The 20,353-nt window shown below is 40.3% G+C and overlaps 2 protein-coding genes across 4 annotated transcripts in view; one reads left to right on the top strand and one right to left on the bottom strand.

The window, feature by feature from the left end:
* The window catches only part of LOC109955067 (nuclear receptor coactivator 7), a 12,470-nt gene extending 7,632 nt beyond the window's left edge, over positions 1-4,838 (bottom strand). Inside the window, exons 1-6 of one of the 2 annotated variants that reach the window (XM_020590870.1) lie at positions 4,673-4,838; positions 3,670-3,897; positions 2,986-3,182; positions 2,633-2,712; positions 1,351-1,497; positions 731-910 (exon numbers count right to left, since the gene is read on the bottom strand). In XM_020590870.1, the coding sequence (XP_020446526.1) occupies positions 731-910; positions 1,351-1,497; positions 2,633-2,712; positions 2,986-3,182; positions 3,670-3,770 (705 nt within the window). In that variant the 5' untranslated portion in view covers positions 3,771-3,897; positions 4,673-4,838. The remainder of the gene's footprint in view (positions 1-730; positions 911-1,350; positions 1,498-2,632; positions 2,713-2,985; positions 3,183-3,669; positions 3,898-4,672) is intronic. The other variant, XM_020590871.1, reaches the window with a different exon arrangement.
* A 640-nt stretch (positions 4,839-5,478) lies between these two features.
* Positions 5,479-10,654, top strand: mtfr1l (mitochondrial fission regulator 1-like). 2 transcript variants are annotated; one of them, XM_020590875.1, is made up of 7 exons: positions 5,479-5,606; positions 6,670-6,726; positions 6,884-6,991; positions 7,088-7,197; positions 7,628-7,839; positions 8,687-9,056; positions 9,266-10,654. In XM_020590875.1, the coding sequence occupies exons 2-7, from the start codon at positions 6,712-6,714 to the stop codon at positions 9,381-9,383; spliced, it is 933 nt and encodes a 310-aa protein (XP_020446531.1). In that variant the 5' UTR covers positions 5,479-5,606; positions 6,670-6,711; the 3' UTR covers positions 9,384-10,654. The 2 variants fall into 2 exon arrangements, with proteins under 2 accessions (XP_020446531.1, XP_020446530.1); XM_020590874.1 differs by having other exon boundaries at positions 6,574-6,726.
* Positions 10,655-20,353: the final 9,699 nt, after the last annotated feature.

Below are 20,353 nucleotides of genomic sequence, written 5' to 3'. Positions count from 1 at the left end.
TTCATACACATGTATTCTGTCTTACCACGACTGACTTTCATTCCTCTTCTTTCCAGAGCAGACCTCCACCTTTCCAGGTGTTCCTCCACCTGCTCTCTGCTCTCACTACAGATCACAATGTCATCCACAAACATCATTGTCCACGGAGATTCCTGTCTGACCTCATCTGTCAACCTGTCCATCACCATAGCAAACAAGAAGGGACTCAAAGCTGATCCTTGATGTAGCCCCACCTCCACCTTGAACTCCTCTGTCTGACCTACAACACATCTCACTACTGTCGTACTCCTCTCATACATATCCTGAACTACTCTGGCGTACTTCTCTGCCACTCCTGACATCCTCATACAATACAGTAAAATTTTCCACTCATATCTTTATTATAATTGATTTTCTTTATCAAAAAATTCAGTGGGTCCACTGGACTAATTCATAAATGTGATCTAACAAAGGTAAAGGGCGAATGTTAACCATATATGCTGTTTATATTGCTTGTAATTGGGATGAAGTAAACATCAGTTGAGTATTTAACATAAAATTGTTTGATTGTGTTAAGTTAAAATAAATATAGCAGGTCCACCAGACCCAGGAAGGCTGGCTGTGAAAACGTACTTGGGTAAATATATTTAGTTACTCTGCACCACTGCTCTTCACTTCAGCTACAGTGTAACTGAAGTGTAAATGTTTTAATACACTACAAAACATGTGGTTTATAAATTACAAGACCTACCAGTAGTTTGTCATATTCTGCTTCTGGTGAGGGGGAGTAAGCTGGACCAGGGAGAGTATCCAAAGAGTCTTGATCAGCCTCCATCTCCGGCTTCTCTTTAGGATCAGATTCTGGGATCAGCTCTGACTGAGACGATCCATGACTGGTGGAAGTGCTTTTCTCCTCTGGAATGACCGGCTGCTTCAAAATGGAAGCCATGATAAGAATAGCTCTAACTGTGAAATAAATATAACCTAGCGACAGGAGTACCTACTTCCTCTTTCTACAGGCTTGTATTGCTCCACTTATCCTGTTTTTTTGGTCAGATCTCAGCTCCACGTGACAAATGAGGGGTTGGAACTGTGGTTTTACAGCTACAATATACAAATGACAGTGGCTAAATAGAAAACGTTGTATATTATCTGAGTTTGTTCATAAGGATAAGCGATAGGTGAGGTACCTCTTGCTTGACGGAGTTTGGGGGGAACAACACCCTTCCTGCCTCAAGCCTAATACTTGCAGCCACACAGGGACAGGTTTTGTTTTGCATTTCAAATCCAATCAATAAAACAGCAGGCAGAACTGCATCATTTCCAGCCTTTCACGCACTTAATAGAGAGGAGCTTATAGTTGCACCTTACCTCTCTAGGGATGAGGACAGCAGGTGAAGAGGATACATTTGAGGAGGTATGGGAGGGACAGTGGGCCATTTTGCTGTCTTCTACTGAGGATGTACCATGACTGTTGAACTGAGATGAGATGCTGAACACAGTGTCCCCAGGGAGACCCTAGAACATAAACAAGAGAAATTCTCTGATTGGTCTTTTTCAGTAGATGGTCAGATCTCAGATTACACCAGATGTTTACAAGATATTCTTTACTTCTGCATGAGATACACGACTTTAGAGTGAATGAAATGGTTCGCATTTTGTGCATCAAGCTGCTTGCAGGTCAAAACAGTTACTTGTCCTGCACTTTTGCAAGAACAATAGAAGAGGTCTTTCAGTTAATGGTATAGTCTACTCTGGTTAAGGACATTACATTCAGTACTAAGGTGCTCTAGCTTCTATACGGACTCAAATCTCAAATGCTATTTGCTGTGCAGATCTGATTGTGAGTGCCTCCACTCTGCTGTAAATCTGAGCATTTGCTCTGTCAGGTTGGATATTAACCTGTGAATAAAATATATTATTGATTACAAGATAATCTAGTTGAAGAGCTGAACAGTGGGAGTGAAGCATCATTTCCACAATTGTCACCCACTGACCATTCCATCCAGATGGATCCGTTGACCTGAATTAGATTACTGGCGCCTGACAGATTATGTGACTGCTGTAAAACGGTGTGATTTTGTGTGGGTGCGAGCATGTGGATGGGTTTTATGTAGGCATAATTCTATAATGTAAATTTGCAGGAATATAATCTTTAAAAATAAGCACTCCTGTGACTAAAAACCAATTAACACCATTAATGTTCAGCTAAAATGCTACTTTTAATCTCAACATAAACTGTGCAAGATGTTTCTAGTATTCAAACTACTCTCACATTTTTAGAAACACCTCTCAGTACTACTATTCAGAAACTCTACTCTGGTGCACCACAAATTACATGACCATTATGTTGAATATATTGTAGGTACAATATACATTCCTCCGGCTGTACTTTTTATAGAGGCTCCAAAACAGACTCTGTTTCCCCATAGTGCTGGAAAATGGCTGACAGCTCTGACACTCACCTGATCTCTGAACCTTGAACTCTCCTTATTAAATGCTTTCAAGACCTAATCCTAGCAGACCAAAATCATACCTAATATATCATGCAGGCATAAATCCACATCTGTCACTTCCCAAATTCCTCTTACCCGTTCCCACAGCTGTGCTCCTCGCTGTATGCATACAGGTAAAACAAAGTCATGTGACTCACCCTGCTGCTTGTGCTGCCATCTGATGGTGCACTCAGATGCCCTTGCTTCACTGCAGTATTGTTCAGATCCCATGAAGTCCCTGTAAGGAAACAAATAATAAGTTTCTATCATGCCTTGTGACAAAACATCCTGAGAACAGCAGACAGCAAGCATGAAGAAGCAGCACAGTTCATATGCCTGCCATTCCTCTCTATGAAAATAACTTTATGCAAAAACATAAAATTGCCAGCAGACTCAATATGAGCATTATAAAATGTAAATTCAAGCCAGAGTTCATCCAACAGCCATTTTGCTTCCATTTCATGCAGACAACCAGCACCCTACCCCGTGATATCAAATTCTGCTAGAGTACCTTGCAGGTAGTACTGCCGCAGTTTGGGGTTTCTGATGTGTGGGACATGGTTGAGAGGCCGGCCCACAGTGGGTTGCTGCTGATAGTGGCTGATTACTGGGGGCTTCTGCATTATTCGTGCTTGAGGTTGAGTCTCCCAGGGCCGCTTAGCAAACTGCGGAGGCTGAGAGATGCCAGGAGGAAGCTTTGAGCCCAGCCTGAGAGAAAGGGAGTAAATAAAACAGATGAAATGCCAGTATTTTACAATTAGACTGTTTAAGTACATTATTTAGCACTTAACTAGTACATTGTTTATTGTATTTGGGGTGTGAAGAAGTGTATAGGGCAGTGTTCACAGTCTGACTGGAGTTATTTTTAGGGGAGTGGGAGCTGTCTGTGCGATGGCTAGGGAAGTGATTTCTTGGTAAGCTGCTGTAGCTCTCACCTACATGGTGCTCTGTGATGGAGCACTGAGTCCAGTAGTAACAGTGAATGAAATCAGCATTTTGTATCCAAAAAAAAAAAAAAAACTAGCTGTACAGTAGTTGAGCATAACAGACATTTAATCTATAATCATGTCACCTTCTAATGAAAGACAGAATTATAATGTGCTTAAATCTGAGAAACAAATGCCAGCCAAACTTGTCACATGTGTGTGCTCGCCTTTGTTTTCTTCTCAGTAATCCATGTATTAGGAAGCCTGACCTGCTCTTGACGTTGCCAAAGTAGCTGCTCCTGGTCTTGTCCCGCTGGGGCTCATGGTCCATGGCTCCTAAAGTTTCCGGCCTCCTCATAGACTGAGCCATTTTCTATCAATCTTTAGTCAGAGGCTGACAGTGGTGGCAGATATAAAGGGATGAGGGCCTCAGCTGGCATCCTTCCTTCAGCTGTCCTTTTATTCCCCATGCTCACCTTTTGCCCTTATTATAACACCTATACAAGACAGTAAGCTGTAAAATATTAGCTGATTTTACAGGCATCACCCAGGCAGAGAGAGGGACAAGAGCTGGTAAAAGCTATAGTACCTGTAGTCACATGACCCCATAAAGAAGTGTGCTACACATTCAGCAGAGTAATGGAGCCAGGTTTCCAATTCAATTAAATAGTCAATCAATCCATATAAATGGTGTGTGTCTGTCCTAGTAATCAATGTGGTTCAAGGTTGCTGACAAAGAGGAACCAATTAGGTGCATCTTGCACTTCTGGCCTGGCTCATATTTCATATTTCTATAATTATGCTAAACAAATGTTAATGCATATCAATATGATACTTCCAAAGATGGATGGGATACTATATTTTCTGACTGTAAACAGTGCTTTATTTAGATATGACCTGAGACTATGTTCATATCATGACAGGAATACATCAGGCTACAAAAGCATCATTTATGCAACTCACATTATAAGGTTCATTTCCCTTAAGTGGTGATTTTTTTCTGAATTACTGGGAAAGAACAGGATTAACTTATCTTCGACCTGCATTTTTGAAGAACTCCTAAGATCTCAATCATATGGTTAAAAATGTAGAACATTTTGCCTCCTGTGAATGTTCGGAGTGCATTTATCACCGTGTAGGAAGTAGGCATTTGATAGAGACATTGCAGAATGATCGAGATAGCTACAACGACAGAAACCGTTACATCAGCAGCTTAACAACGATGAAGAATATATAAGAGCAGCAGGTAAACCCATTATTATCTTTACTGACCCGTGTCTTGCACAGGGATGGAGATGAGCGGCAATCACATGAGCCAGTCTTCATATTGCAGTGTTATGATATCACTGCAGACAACGGTAACAAGTTCGGTATTGAAGCTCCGCCCTGTGTCTAAAAGCCGACACGCCAGCTGTCAAGAGAGTTCCTCTTCCCGGACCGGCGGTGTTGTCGTGTTGTGTCCGGCTGTGTCCGGCAAACAAAGCGAAGACGGAAGTAATTGAGGAGGAATCATCTTGTGTTTTCAAGCATTTCTTAGTGCTCAGAGTTTAATGAAAAGAAAGTGTTATCGCTTACGAAGGGGGAATATTTGGCTATGCACCTTTCTTCCTTCCTTTCTTTTTCTTTCTTTGTATTATTTATTTAGTTCTATAGGCCTACTTCTTGATCTATTGGTGAGGGGCCGAAGGAATGCCCTGTGTGTTACAAATTAATTAGCACACAACGGAAAAATCTTGTAAAGTTTACAGGTGTTAAGATATATGTTTTAACATCTTTTTGTTAGTACATTCAGATATAAAAATTACATTATAGATAGCCAATATGGTAGCCTTGGCCAGGGCTCCTTTGGAAAATTTGTTGATAATCTCAGTGGAATTTCATTTGATTAAGTAATTGAAGCTTAAATGGGCATTAAAATGAATTAATCGCCTCTCCAAAGATGTTGTGTAGTCTGTTTAATCATGACTTTACAAATCTTTCTAGCTTCAGCACTGCCCCCGTCCACCTCCGGGAGGCGCTCTAGGCTCAGTCGAGAGATCTATGACTCGAAATAAATCGATGTCATGATTCTTCAGCCAATCAGATTACGTGAAAAGGAGGCACAGGTTTCCGGCCTAATGAACGACAACTTGGGTCTAAAAGACGAAGAGGAAAAGCTGCTATTGTCATAGAGGTGTAGCTGTCTAACGTACATTCTTAATCTGCGGTATGTTGCTGTCCTGTGTTGTTAATTACATTTTGTGAATGTAAACTAATCGTATGAAAATTGTGATATAGTGTACTGTTGAGGTTAAATGCACTTTGTTCCGCTAAAGCTAACAAATGGTATATGTGTCTGTGGATATCAGCTAGCTAGTGGTGAACTGAAGAAAGCTATTCTCAAACCACAGCGCTAAAGTTGTCTTTGACGTTCATTATATTATTTTCATCAGCGGTATTGTCAGTCAAAGCAGCCTATAAGGGTGATGTTAGTGATGACATAATTAGCGGGTTTTAAATTGAGACAGTTAGTTAGCTAGTTGTGTTAGCACTCATGCAGGACAAATCTGTATGTTTATCCAGGTAGTCACGGTGAAATTATTAACTTCATGCTTTTTAGTATCCGTGCAAATATTAACTGATTTTTCGATTGTTAAGAAAGTAAAAACGAATACTGCTCATAACTATAGGCTGTATATCGTTAATATTATATACATTCTGCGTGACTAGTACTTACACGTTTGGTACTTAAAATATATTTTGATGCTAAAGCATATCAGCTTTTACTTATGTAAGAGTTTGAATGCATGAGTTTTACTTGTACTAGAGTATTTTTAAAGTGTGATATTATAGACTTACATTTCACAGGAAGCATTTGTTTTGGACCTACTCTCCAGAAATCTGATCCTCATGCAAAATGATCTGACCTCATTTAAATAAAGGTTATGTTAGAAGCACTAACAGCTCTAATGTTACTTTTATCATCACCTAATAATACCACCACACATAATACCAAGCAAATCTTACAAATTCACAAGCTGTATCAACCTTTGACAGCTTAATTGAGAAATAACTAAAACAAACGACTTCACTAATGTATCAGTTATTATAGAGTAACTGTTTCTAAACTGTTTTAAGTTGGTGGTAAAACAATAATGTTTTTAAGTTCTCATTTTGCTTGTTTCTCTCACCAGATGATCTAACTAGTAACTAATTTATATCCTGAAAGTTGGCAGTCAGGTGGACGTGGCATCTGTTTACTGAACTGCTCTGACTTTATCCACTGCTAGCACCAAACACTTCCCAGCGAATGACACTGATCCACCATCACCATGGAAACAGAAACAGTAAGTTTACTTGATTACTGTTAATGGTATTTTTAATTATCGCTGTGTAACTTTGTGTAGTTTCCCACATGACTGGGCACAAATGCAAACTGTAGGCTAAACACTGATGTGAAGATATATTTTGTGAAGAGACCAACAGTGTTTGTATGTTTTGCAGGAAGTTATTCCCATTTGGCAGAACAAGCCTCATGGATCCACCCGTAGCGTTGTAAGAAGAATAGGGTCCACCCTTCCACTAAGACCTCCACAGCGGGCATGTTTCCAGGTGCATATGATCCCATCTAATTTTTTTCTATGTAGTAACTGTGTATTGCAGTAGAAATACTGGCGTATACAACATTAACTTGTCTTTGTGCATTAGGAACTACCAGGCCTGCCGCCTCTTCGGCCTATGGATGGCCCTGCGGTTCCTACTTTGGCAGACATAGCCTGGATTGTTGCAGATGAAGAAGAGACATATGCCAGAGTTCGGTAAGTATACAGTCTGTCCCTGAGAGACATTATGGAGTATTATTATGGAGTAGTGCCAAGTCACTACTCCAAGTCACTCACTGAGCTTCCAGTTTGTTAGGTGCAAATGTGCAACCTAAATGAGTGCAGTAGAAGGTTATAATGTCCCATTTTTTTGTGGATACTGTTTCAGAGATTAGTAGTAAAAATGTGTAGTTAATGTAGTAAAAAATAAACATTGTAAAACATGCAGAGGTTTTTTTGCTGGGATATTCTATTGGTTTGCATTAGGCTGAACGTCTGTACTTCTGATACACTTCTGGAATATGTTACTTAGTACAAGGGGACATTTTCTGGGCATCAGGCAGAAGAAAGGCATCAGATGGCCTATAGCCTACTCAACCACATCAGGTTTTAAATTGTAAAATCTGCTGTTTTTCTCTGTTTTCAGGAGTGACGCACGTCCACTGAAACACGAATGGCGGCCCACGCCTCTCCTGGTGCTCCACAGGAACTCATCTGTGCCCAACTTCTGCCGTGAGGGCAAGAGGGTGGAGGGGCTAAGGAAACCTGGGGCCACAGCGCTAAATCGTACTACAGCCCTTCAGGATGAGCTCAGCAAACTCCGTGCACAGATCGCTAAGATTGTGGCAAGTGATTCTGGTAGGTAACCCAAGCAAGAACTGCAGAGGTCACAATGCAGATCTTGAATTTGAAATTTGAGTACAGATTAAAAACGTGAAAACTGGTAATGTCTAACTTTACACTCTCTTTATTGATACTATGACACACAAAGCTGCCTGGAACAGTGTAGATATAAGATTGCTTTATTGAGGCCATGTGAGTGTGTTTTACCGGTTGAGTTACTGTGATTCTTTTGTCAGCTGCCCTAATTCCCCTAAAGCGCCTTGGTACTAAGATGTCTTGGCAGCGGTTTGTAGGTCAGTGACAAAAGATAATCACTATGGCTCTCTGGTGATTGTGTGCCACTTGATTTCATTTGAAAAGAGATGCCATGAGAAAGTATCAGGTCTCCACATCTAATCCCATTCATTTTAATCATTGTTTCTATGACTTAAACTTTATTCTTAAGCCACCCTGTCTCTTACATTCTGTAAATTTTGTGTTGTGAGATTGTCTGTCAACAGGGGATCATCATCCTCAAATAGACCAGGCCTTCATACTAAGTGAAGTGTTGTGTCTTATATCCAATTTGGGCTTTTAGGGGAGGTACAAATACCTTTCCAATGAAATAATAAAATGCTGCTGAGGGAAAATTAGTTTAATTGTGAGTGATTGAACTGTAGACTCAGCCATATCTCTCTACTTGAAGTACAGTAGTTTCTGGGAGGAGAGCTACTGCAAGCAGCAGCATCATACCCGTACTTGTACTTTAAGTTCACATTGGAAATTTCAAATAGGACTATAAATGAGATTTGTACTCAGTTCCACCTAATAACTATTACAGATCGACCTATTTCTGGTCACTGCGTTGCTTCGTTTCTTTCAGGTTCCAACCCCCTGACCCCTGATCTGCTCTCCCCTGATGACACAAGCATGAGCTTCTCCATGGCGCCTTTTGAAATGGCATCCTACCAGCCGGCCGCCACAGCTGCTGCATCATTTGTCATCAGTGATGTCACAGAGGAGGAAGAGGAAGAGGAAGATGAGAAAGATGAAATCTCTATGGTGTCAGAGCTGGTTCCTGATCCTCTGCCAGCTGTTTCCATGACAGCATCTGCAACCTTTGACTTGGACAGACCCAGCATGGACTTTCGTGAGGCAGAGGAGGACACAGTGTCACTGTCAAAGTCCACAAGCTTTGCTGACGTTATGGACATCCTGAAGGACATGAACCGCATGAAAATGAGCAAAGACAGGTGAGTAGAAACTGCACCATAGCTCATTATGTCTTTCCTATTTTGTCATGGGTTTGCAATTTAGTGATGTTTTATATTTATGTGCTTTTGAAGGGAAAGTTGTGTATGAAATATTGTATATGATTCTAAAATGTGTTTAAAATATTGTCAGGATAACCTAAATAATCCTGTAGTCACAGGTTGTGTGTTTTTGGTGTGTGTAATTACAGGTGCCACAGAGGCTGTACATCCCTGAGAGAGGAGGATTCAGCAACTCTGATCTCAGAAGCTTTGAGGAAAAAGTTCATTTTGAAGGATGAGGATACTGCCGCTGTGAAACGGAAGTAGCCTGATACATGTTTATCATCACTACCTAATCCAGCTGCTCCATATAAGTCAGGACAGGATAGCAGAGTGTTTTGTTTTGATGGAATATTGCTTCTGGTCACATGTGGATTCTTAGCTGCTGTTGTTTTTTTCTCTCCATCATTTTTTAGGCCTTTGCCTGTGGAATTTGTATCCATAGGTCTACAACCTTGCTCCTCAGGCCTAAGGCACTAGCTGTCTGTCAGGGTTAGAACAAAAAACACTTTGTCCCAGATATCCGAAACCAAATGTGAGCTTCACAGTGCTGGTGCAGTGTGAAAGGGGGCAGTCAGCTCTCAAAAACACTGCTCCATTTCAGCACTGCATAGTGCATGCCGACTGTTTCTCTCTGGGGGAAAAAAGTGCTGTACAGTAACTTTGATCATGTTATAGCACGGTGCTGGAGGGGCTGACATCCTAATCATTATTACAGAGTTTTGGACTTAAATTGCAGAATGCCTTTTTAATGAACATTTAATCCATCCTGCTTTGGAAAAACGTTCTACCTGACTTTTTTTTTTTTCTTTTGAATTTATCACAAAGATGCAAATAAACATTGTTTTCAGTTACATAAGAAGCCCTCTAACATACTTGAAAATATTTTATGTACAAATGAAACGGATCTAGCATACATGCAGAAATGTACTGTAGCTTAACATCAGTGTGTATGAGAACCATAAGAACTCAGATAGTTTGCAAATGTGCGCAGCGTCATATATTATTTGTTGGTTGTTCCACTGCACCTCTCTTTCCCCTCCTCTTGTTTGTCATTAACATATAGATTGATAGTCACTGAACACCAGGAGACTGATTGTGAAACTCAAACAAAAAGCAAGAATACATTGATGATATAGTTTGAAGAGTGAACTGGGAGGTGTACGAGTCAAAGTATGTGCGAGTGAAAACTGCACCCACCATCGTTTGCAGCCGTTTGTATTTGTAACTTTTGGATTCAAATGTCCCTGTGTGTGCAATGTGCTAATCACCTTTAAGATGTTTCCTACTGATGTGAAATCATAAGGTGATTTCATTTTGGGCAGAGACACCTGAGCTATGTGGAAGAGTGGTTTTCATCATCCTGTGGGCAGAGTTTTGACAAAACCGTTGGTACAATGTAATATTCTTGACGCCTTACCACAGATTTTGTTCCTTTAGTTCAAAGTGTCATGTTTTGTTTTTTGTTTTTTTATCTGCTCACCTTTCATTGCCTGACCTTTGTTTTCCTAAATGTGCACTTCACACTCAACTTTGTTTTCATCTCACAAACATTCAGTCAGTGATTATTTAACAACCAGTTGTGTGCTTGCTTGTTACATTGCTGAATGTTTGTTAAAAATAACACCTCACTTTTATCATGCCGCTCTTGTTCTTCATGTCATGTTTATGTCTCCATGACTAAAAATCTTTTTGCATAGTTCTCCTGTATGAAATGTTCCTGCCAAGTTATCTCTTTGAATTGAAGAAGAATGTGTGTGTGTGTGTGTGTGTGTGTGTGCAGTAGAGGTAAAGTTTGTTTGTCTTGCTAGAACTGGCCCTTAGCCTGTCTTTGGTGAAATTTCCTCCTTGGACAAAATGACAAACTGCGAAAGAAAACTTCTGTATTCAAGTTCAGATAGATTCATTGTATGTATGTATGTTGTTTGAATTGTTGAACCTTACATAGCATATACTACCAACTGCATCATTTGTCCTGATAAGTACAGTAGAGGGGACATTTTAGTTGAGAATTTACCTTTTTTTAAATTTTTGACTGCTTCTGTATGCTAGTTTTAGTGTTTCTCACCACTATACCTCTTTGTAGGATTAAGCTCACCATCATTAGCAGTATGTTTGTTTTTGTCATGCAAGGACTGTAAATAAAGATCGGATGTGTTTTGAAGCTGGGAAGTTCATTTGCTTTTGGCATCACCATGCAGTAACACATGTCAACACAGGGGGGCAGTGCAGGGGAAGAAAACGGATGATTTTTAAGATTTATTTTTGCTTTATAGTGAGCTCTAATTTCCTCATCACAACTGTGGTAGTGCGCAGACTTACAACATCTGATTGTTGTTACCGATTACAAGTAAATATGCTCGGTTGCATTCTTCCACTGGTGTCGACATTCAGAATCTGAACATATAAAGTCTAGCCCTCATGAAGCTGATGTTTATGTGCATGGAATATTTAGTCACATCTCCATTTTCAGCTGAATTAAACCTGATAGGCAGTTGTAATGGGAAGTACGTCTTCACTTAATCACACTGCAGGGGGTCTGTACTCATGCACCTGTAATTTTGAGGATTATTGTTGTTAACCTACATTCTTTTCAATTTCCTGTTCTTTCCCAAGATAATCGGACCCCTCAGTGAGTCAGTCTATTTTCTGTGAGAGACCTTGGCCTACTTTGTTCCTCTTCACCTCCATGATGGACTTCATACCTATTTTAGATACAGGCAGATGTCTGTGGAGAGCACAATTAACAGGGCTCCGTTAAATCTATAGTACCGATGCTTAGTTTGAAGTGACATTGACACGCGCTCATCACTGAGAGATTTGTGGGAAACAATATCAAAGCTAGCATGGTGGCGCAGTTGCCTCACAGCGAGAAGGTTCCGGGTTCGGGCCCCACCCGGGACCGTTCTGTGTGGAGTTTGCATGTTCTCCCCGTGCTTGCGTGCGTGGGTTCAGTCCAAAGACATGCAGCTTAGGTTTATTGATGTCTCTAAATTGCCCATAGGTGGTTGTTCGTCTATGTGTTAGCCCTGCGATGGATTGGCGACCTGTCCAGGGTGTACCCCTCCTTCGCCCGATTGCCGGCCGGGATTGGCTCCGCGCCCCCCCCTCGTGACCCCGTTCAGGGACTAAGCGGTAGAAAATGAATGAATGAATATCAAAGCAGGTTAATGAGCGGTTGCTGGAAGTTCCCAGAAGGTGTGAATGGCTTCTCATAATGAGGTGACTAATATTGTTCTGTGAAGAATGAATAAATAAGTGCATGACTTTACTTGAAATTGCTTTGGCTTTAACTTGGAATGACTAAGACCAGTCTACACAGGTACAGCTGAGGCTGATAGGAATGTTTTTCATTTTTCATGTCTCTGGTCATTAAACCAATGTATTGAAAGTATTTTGACAACTAATAGTGGAAGAAAATTGTGAACACCACATGTGAACAATCATCTTTTAGGCTGATATGATGAACCTGTTGCATACAGAGTAATGTTATTCATTTGGAATTGAGTTTCTGGCCACCTGGCAAATTGAAGTCCAATATTTACTCTGTTTTAGTGATCTACCAACTCATGAGGGAAATGTCTAAATGCTGCTAAATGCTCCACTGGGTTCACCAGCCAGTCACTGTGGTTGTCTGCTGTCTGGTGCGGAGCTGGTAGCATACAGGAGGTTTTTAATCTTTTTTATTTATTATTTCGGTAACTATATTTAGGTAACGGGGGGGCATGAACATCTATCTGTATATAATTCTATGTAAATATATTCACTAGTTGTTGAAACATTCATTCAGAGTTTACAATGTGATCAACATGGTGGTGCTTGAGAAAAAGTCAGGATCATTACATCACTAAGATTCATCCTCAAAGTAAAAAAAAAAAAACTGTTCATCTAATTGTTTGTGGGACATTTCAGTCTGGAACAAAGTGGTAAACTGGCAGTCATCCAAAGAGCCATGCTAGTATGGCCAATAAGTATTCATTATGTCTGTCAGTTTACTAGAGCTCCTCCTATACGCTTAAGAATGACACATATAGTGACCTGGACTTTCACATGCAGGTCATCACTTCAGACTTGATGCAACATTCACACAAAAGAACAACTGTGTCTCATCTGGAAACGTTTTCAGCATTGCCTCTGCTGTGGCGCGCTAGCTTCAGCCAAGCACACCAACAGGTGCAGTATCTGGCATACCGACTGATCAGCATGGCTCCTCTATCTCACCGAGCCTCAGAGCTCTTCATCACTGTCTCCTTACGTTGCTGGAAGCTTTTCATAAGGGGACCTGTCACTGGAAAAAGAAATTTCCCACTAATGTCTTATGCTGCCCTGAGGCCCAGGTCCAGGTATTACCTTTGACTTTCCCATCATAACAAATATGACCAAAAGAATTGCTTTTTGCTTTTCCTTCATAGAGCGAGAATTGGCTTGTGCTGTTTAAATGGATGAAGTTTGACTTTGGACAGAAACATTGTTAAGGTCTTTGGTTTTTATTAATCTGTCTGACAAATGTGTCAAGCACTGCTGCACCACTGAGGGTGACGCCAAGCTGAGACAAATCACTCCAGCAGCAAAAGAGAGAGAAATATTCCCTACATCGTACAGACCACTTGTCACTGTGTTATGTATTAGCACAGGTGCACCCTTCTCTGTTATTCCCTCATGATAATATCAGTGCTTCACTGTCAGATAAACTGCACATATGACCCTTATCCAGTGTGTACATATTGTTTTGAATTAACAATGGGTACAACACAAGTGAGTTTCATTTTCCTTAGTGTGGTTATGAAGGTATATGTATTTCTGCATAGAACATATTTTTCTAGATTGAATTGCCTTCAACTCTAAAAATACCAGAGGAAATACCAGAGGCAGAGAGCACTGAGCTTCATGATGATCAAAACAGCTCCCAAGCGCTGTCCTTCTAATAATCCACACATGAGAGGAAGCAACCTGAGAGCACGGTGGGAACATAAGATCTCCTCTCTTTATCCAAATACAGTCAGGTTCCTCATCCTCTTTACCTGACAGACTGTGATAAACATGTCAGCCATACTTAATGTGGGATTTATGTTAACCTTGGCAGGAAAAATGTGGTCTCCATAGCAAAACAGTCCTGGTCTGACTTCACACCAACTTGATGTGGGCAAGACACTTCAATTGTGTCTGAAATAGATGAGATTTCCCAGAATGTGTAAAAACGTAACAGCTTTGGTGTGTTTGTCTGCGTGTTCACTTTGAGTGTCATTTCATGTTGTATCATAGCAACAACCAGCTGAATGTAGCTGAGACTGAGTGGATGACAAGGGGAACACAAATGTTGCATCTGCCATGTGTAATTCTCCCCCAGAGTCACCCACGCATCCGCCCGCGTCATCAAGACACAAAACTAACACTTATGACTCACAACAAGAACAGCGCCACAAGAGCGGTGGCAGCTCTTGAATTCATGCTGTTGTTTCTATTTTAGAACCTTTGTAGTGTTTCTGTCTTATTAGTGGGTTTGCCCTCTCAACATGATTGCTTTGTGATGCAAAGCAAATTGCGTCCATAAGTGGATCTGTTGATGGCGCATAAGTGTGGCTGTCTCTCACTGTAGCACTGTCATGAACCTGTTGCTGCTTTTTAGTACTGTGTTTAAGATCACCACACTCCCTGTTCAGCAGAATAAATATGTGCAACATTAAATTTACTCTTAAATCTTACTTAAATTGCCCTTAATTTTTATGCTAAATGCCTCTTGAACATCTTTCCTAGCAATTTAATACAGTAGTTTGACATTTTGGGAAATCTTCTTATTCACTCCACCCTGCAGATATGGTCACAGGTAGCAGTGCAAATAAAGACGAAGCTCCTTGCGTCATGAGGCGTTTCATACTTGTCACTTTCTGTGGCTATTGTGAATAAAAAAAATTTCCAAAAATGTGAAAGTAGGAGAGCAGAAGTGAAAAACGAGGAGAGGAATCATGTAATAAGTGGGGATTACAAAAGAGGGGGACTGGTTCCATACGAGGACAATGCAGTGCCCAGATATCTGTGATGTTTTCAAATTCATTATTTTACATTGTTAATCAGATCAACTCATCATCATGGCCTTGTTTTAGTCTGCCAGCATCTCGTGGGTGACAACTGGCATTCACCAGCTACATTAGTAAGCAATTTATCTCAACAGTATCTTTAAGATGTGGTCAGCTACATACAAAGACAAAAGAGAAACAGAAAGGCTGGTAACTAGTTTCCTTGTTACCACGGGAACTAGCATAGCAACCAATAAAACCTAGTTGGGCATGTTTTATGGGGATTAACAGAGCAGTTGGAACCCCTCTTCAGTAAATGAGATCGTTTGGCTTAACTGACCCACAGCATAAATAAAACATCTCACTTCAAGCTAACTGTATAAATAGAAACAGTGGTGAATCTGCACGAACTGCATGTCTGATGAAGTGTGTGTCTAGTGATCAAATCTTAATTAAAATAGAGTTTAGTCCAGTATTCTTCACGTATAGCAATGTTCCACTGTAACTGTTATAAAACCAGAAAATGCCTTTGAGGGATATCGCTAACATTTGAGTCATTTAATTACTAATATTCATACTGTAATCATCCAGCTGTGTCACCCACTGGTGAATGGTGGACAGACATTGTCTCAGAAACTAACTTTTCTGTCTGATTTTTATTTGAAACATAAAAAATAACACAGGATCTGTATTTATGATACTCAGTAAATTCCATGAAAAGACCAAAACTAACTGTGAACTGATCTAGACCTCCGTTGTTGTCCAAAATCTAAATTAAAACACATAAACACATTACTGTAAGTCTTAACAATCACTCTGACTGCAAGAGTAGGTCAACCTGCCTGGCTCTTCCTCTGCTGATAGAGGTGACATTCTCAGCAAGGCAGAGGACCAACTGCTGTTCTGTGCTGTTTTTAGCTGCTACTGTCTCATTAGCTCTGCCTGGCACACACCGAGACTTAGCAATGGCCAGCTGGAGACCAGTTACATAGTCTTAGGGGGTCAGCCATGCGTCACCGGGTCAAATACAGTGATAAAAGAATGATGCTCCAGTCTGTACAGCAGCTGCTCTCTCAATCGGCTCTCTCTAAACGGACAAAATGTTCAGCATCTCTGTCCATGTGTTTTACACCTTTAAAGTGTGACATTCAGAGATGTGCTAAAAATTCATGAATCAGCAGAGACAGGCTGGCATAAAGTTAGTGGTAATGTTCCACAAAAACATATATACATGTACACACCTGCTTCAGACGTCCCAAAGGAAGAGTTTGCCATTTGGGAAAATACATGAAAAAGAGAACTGACCACAGGGTGTACAGTAGCTCCTCATCAAGTCACATCTTGTCATTTTTACATCAGGACATGCTCATTTGCACTCATATGTGCATTTTTTTTTACCTCTGGACAGAGCCAGGCTAGCTGTTCCCCTCTGCTTCCAATGCTAAGTGAAGGTAATCATCTGCTACTTACAGGTACAGACACACAGTAAGAGGGGTATTAACAAAATGTCTAACTAATCCTGTAGCAACACAGAACCAAAGAAATACTTTAACAATTCAGTTAAGCTTTGTTACTAATGTAACAACAGTATAAATGGTTTAAGAATATTTTTAAATAAGTCACGAGTGAACATTTTTAAAGCATTGTTATTATTATTAGTATTTGTATTATTATTTTGGTCTTTTGCCTTTAATGGACAGCTGACGTGCAACAAATGGGGTACTGGGCCTGATATTTTGACTTTTTAGTCACAATTTGTCATTGTCAGGTATTTAAGCAAAATCGCACTCTCTCTGTCTCACACACACACACACACACACACACACACACACACAGTCTCTCATTACTTTCCGGTGCACCCTGCAGAGACTATTCCTAGGAAGGCTCATAATAAAATGAACTAATTAGCGCTGGTTCTTAGGGAATCCATTTACCCATTAGTGTAATAAACGCTGTTACATGTATGCGTGTGCGTGTGTGCGCGGCCTGGTATTACTCATGTTGTGGGGAACTAAATCTGTTTACACAGTCACATTGTGGGGACTCTATGTCCTTATGGGGACACATAGCAAGTCCCCAAAATATAAACCATTATATTACAGAGTGATTACTTGGTTCAAAATTTAGGGTGAGGTTAAGGAATGGATAAAGATTAGAGTCAGGCAAGTAGTGGTTATGTTTGAGGTTAGGATAAGTCCCCCAGAAATGAATGTAAGTCAATGTGATGTCCTCTGAAGTTATGGAAACACAATGTGTGTGTGTGTGTTGTATAATGTCGGACTCGGTCACTGGCTAACATTTTCAGTTTTGCTTTGAGTTGAGGATTCATTTACAGTGAATACCAATCAAATAGTACTTTCTTTTATTATTGATTCCAATCTTTGCTGTTTGCACTTAAATTATTCCAGTTACAGTGTATAAATATAAATTATAGAAGCCCTGCAGTGTTTAATTAGAAAGCATTCGTGGTGCAGAAGCTCCACTGTTACACTGAAGCAAACAATAAGTGAAGCACAGATACTCCAGAGATTTATTCACACACAAACACACATTTCAGCCCATCCTGAAATCCACACATCTGCCAACAAGTCTGCCATATGTGCAAATCCGAGTGTGATCAAGTGTGAATTAATTTAACATTTTCTGAGGTGACATATGTGCACTCTGTTAATAAATCTATGTTAAAGTCCATTTAGTGCCAATAAGACCTTATATACTGTTAGGTTATTTCTTAGTTAGATAGATATTCAGAGATTTGATGTCTAGAAATGTTTAGTGGAGACAGGATGTCTAGCTCAGGCTGTTAAATGCTCAGTTCATTCTCATGTGCTTGCAGACTGCATCTAGGCCAAGGCTAATTAAATCATACAAAGGCTACAGGCAAGGAGAGTTGTTAGTATTAACTGTAATGCTAATCTTAATATTTGTCTTAATGTGTAATGTCATGTCAAATTGTTCTAGATACACACCACAAAACACCAGCCACACACCTTGATTTTCCTCATGTTTTGACTATCGTTATGGTCAGCTGCAAGCTGGCATATCAGGTGACGTCACGGTTTGACGTGCCTGTGTAGTATAGGACATGGGGCTAGCCCAGAATGATTAAAATTATATAGGTTTCTTGGTCCAGGGTCTTTCATCTTTCCAAGCTGCCTGCGCGAAGGTTTGGTGGTGGGAGAGATCTGGACGTGTGATGTTAATTTTACCTGTGATCCTCTGAATAAACCAGTACGGTTATTTTTTATAAAATCTAAAGTGGTCTACTTCGTCTTTTTGTGAGTTCCTGGTTTAAAAGAGCCGGAAGGAGCTTTGTACATAAAACAGAGCTTATAATACAGAGTGACATGCAACTTTAAAACAAACATATAAACAAAATTAATAATAGTTTCTGGAACAATTGATCACAGACTGTCTGCCTGGATTGAAATGTGAAAATACTTTCTAATATTATTTGCTAGGCAAGTCTTTTTTTACTAGATTTTTCATCTGGATACAGGTAAACACCTCAAAGGTAGAACAAATGGAGAAAATTGTTCTGGTGTCTTCTATAGTCATATTAATAATGACTGACTCTTGCAAAAGAAAGAAATCCTTACAAAAAGAACCACATTGCCTTGCTGAAACCTTTCATTTGGAGTAATTAATCCCTATGGTCCCGGTCCCCTGTCCTATCCTCCTCCATCGCTCCGTCTTCCTCTCTCATCTTTTCACGCCCTCCTTCCACTGATCCAGCAGCTGAGAGAGGAAATTATAATGTTCTCTGTCTCTCTTTCACACTCTGCTCTCTCTTCTTGCTTCCTGGCACAACTGGTCATGCATTTGGCTTTTTCAGCTAGCATGATTCACAGTAACCACACACACACACACACACACACACACACACACACACACACACACACACACACACCACATGGACATACATGCACAAAAGCAACATTGACTCATGCTCTGGTTGTCTGACTCTCTGACTCAAGGGATTGTCTTGTGCGCTGTCCAGGTGGTGGGCTATCGTAAAGCTCACAACTTGCTCATTTGTGGTTTCAAATGAGCTGAGGTTTCATCTTGACACCGTTCTTACTACACTGAACATATTTAGAGCATTTGAACCAACACTTCAACAGGTAGCAAAGTGTGACATTTCACTCTTAACCTTGGAAACAGAAGTTTAGTGTCAAATAAGAAAGGCTTTACTTATCCCAGTCCAAGGTCTGCCTTTTAGATTTTTCTGGAGCTTTCATCCGTAACACACATCTTCATCCGTGAATGAAGTTTGCTCAGGAATAGTTTGACATTTTGGGAAACATGGTTTATTTGATTCCTCACCAAAACTTAAATAAGAAGATCGGTGTCACTCCCGTGACTTTATCATAAGCGCTCAGATCCAGGAGCTGTTAGCCAGGCTTATCTTAGCACAAAGAATGGGCACGTGAAAACAATTAGTCCGGCTCTGTCTACATAAGCATCTCTGGGGCTCACTACTTAACACATTGTATTTTGTTGGCATAATTTATACACAAACTGAAATGTAAAACAGATGGTTTTACAGTCTTCAGCGTTAAAGAAACTGAGCCACACTATCTCTTTCCTACTGTTTCCAGTCTTTATGCTAAGCTAAGCTAAGTGCCTGCTGGCTCTAGTTGCAGAGCGATAGTCTTCTAATCTCTTGGCAAGAAAGCAAATGAGAATATTTCCACAACTGTTTACTTATTATTTAATTGGTTATTTATTTATGTGGGAGGTGCACATTAATCAACACAATATTTTACGAACATCTTTATAAACGTCCTGGGGTCAGCTCAGCAGAAAATTTGCACCCATAGTCCCATCCATCCCGTCACAGGGCCGACACACGTTCACGCTCACATTCACACCTATGGGCAATTTGTCACCAGTTAATGCAATCTGGCTTCACACCCAGTGACAGTGCTGCATCATTATTCATTCTTGATCATGGAGAAAACAATTCCCAGCTCAAAATATCGATTGATTTTACATGCCAGCAGAAACTGTATCTGCTTTACAGTTTGTTTGTTTTTAGGCATAAGTGAAGTCAATTCAACTTGCACTTGTTTACTGACCAGTTATTAGTGACATTATTTCCTAGGTCAGATTCACCACTCTAGTCTTAAGTGTTACCCTGATTGGCCTATTTACCTTGTTGTAGCCCAAAATTCACCCACTTGATTGAGCTGAGTGAGAGCCTGTTGATTAGGCCTGGTT

The sequence above is a fragment of the Monopterus albus genome, unplaced genomic scaffold, assembly GCF_001952655.1.
Source record: "Monopterus albus unplaced genomic scaffold, M_albus_1.0 scaffold13.1, whole genome shotgun sequence".
In the NCBI taxonomy this organism is placed as follows: domain Eukaryota; kingdom Metazoa; phylum Chordata; class Actinopteri; order Synbranchiformes; family Synbranchidae; genus Monopterus; species Monopterus albus.
The sequence above is the reverse complement of the archived record's forward strand: the minus strand, read 5'-3'. Positions and strand labels throughout refer to the sequence as shown.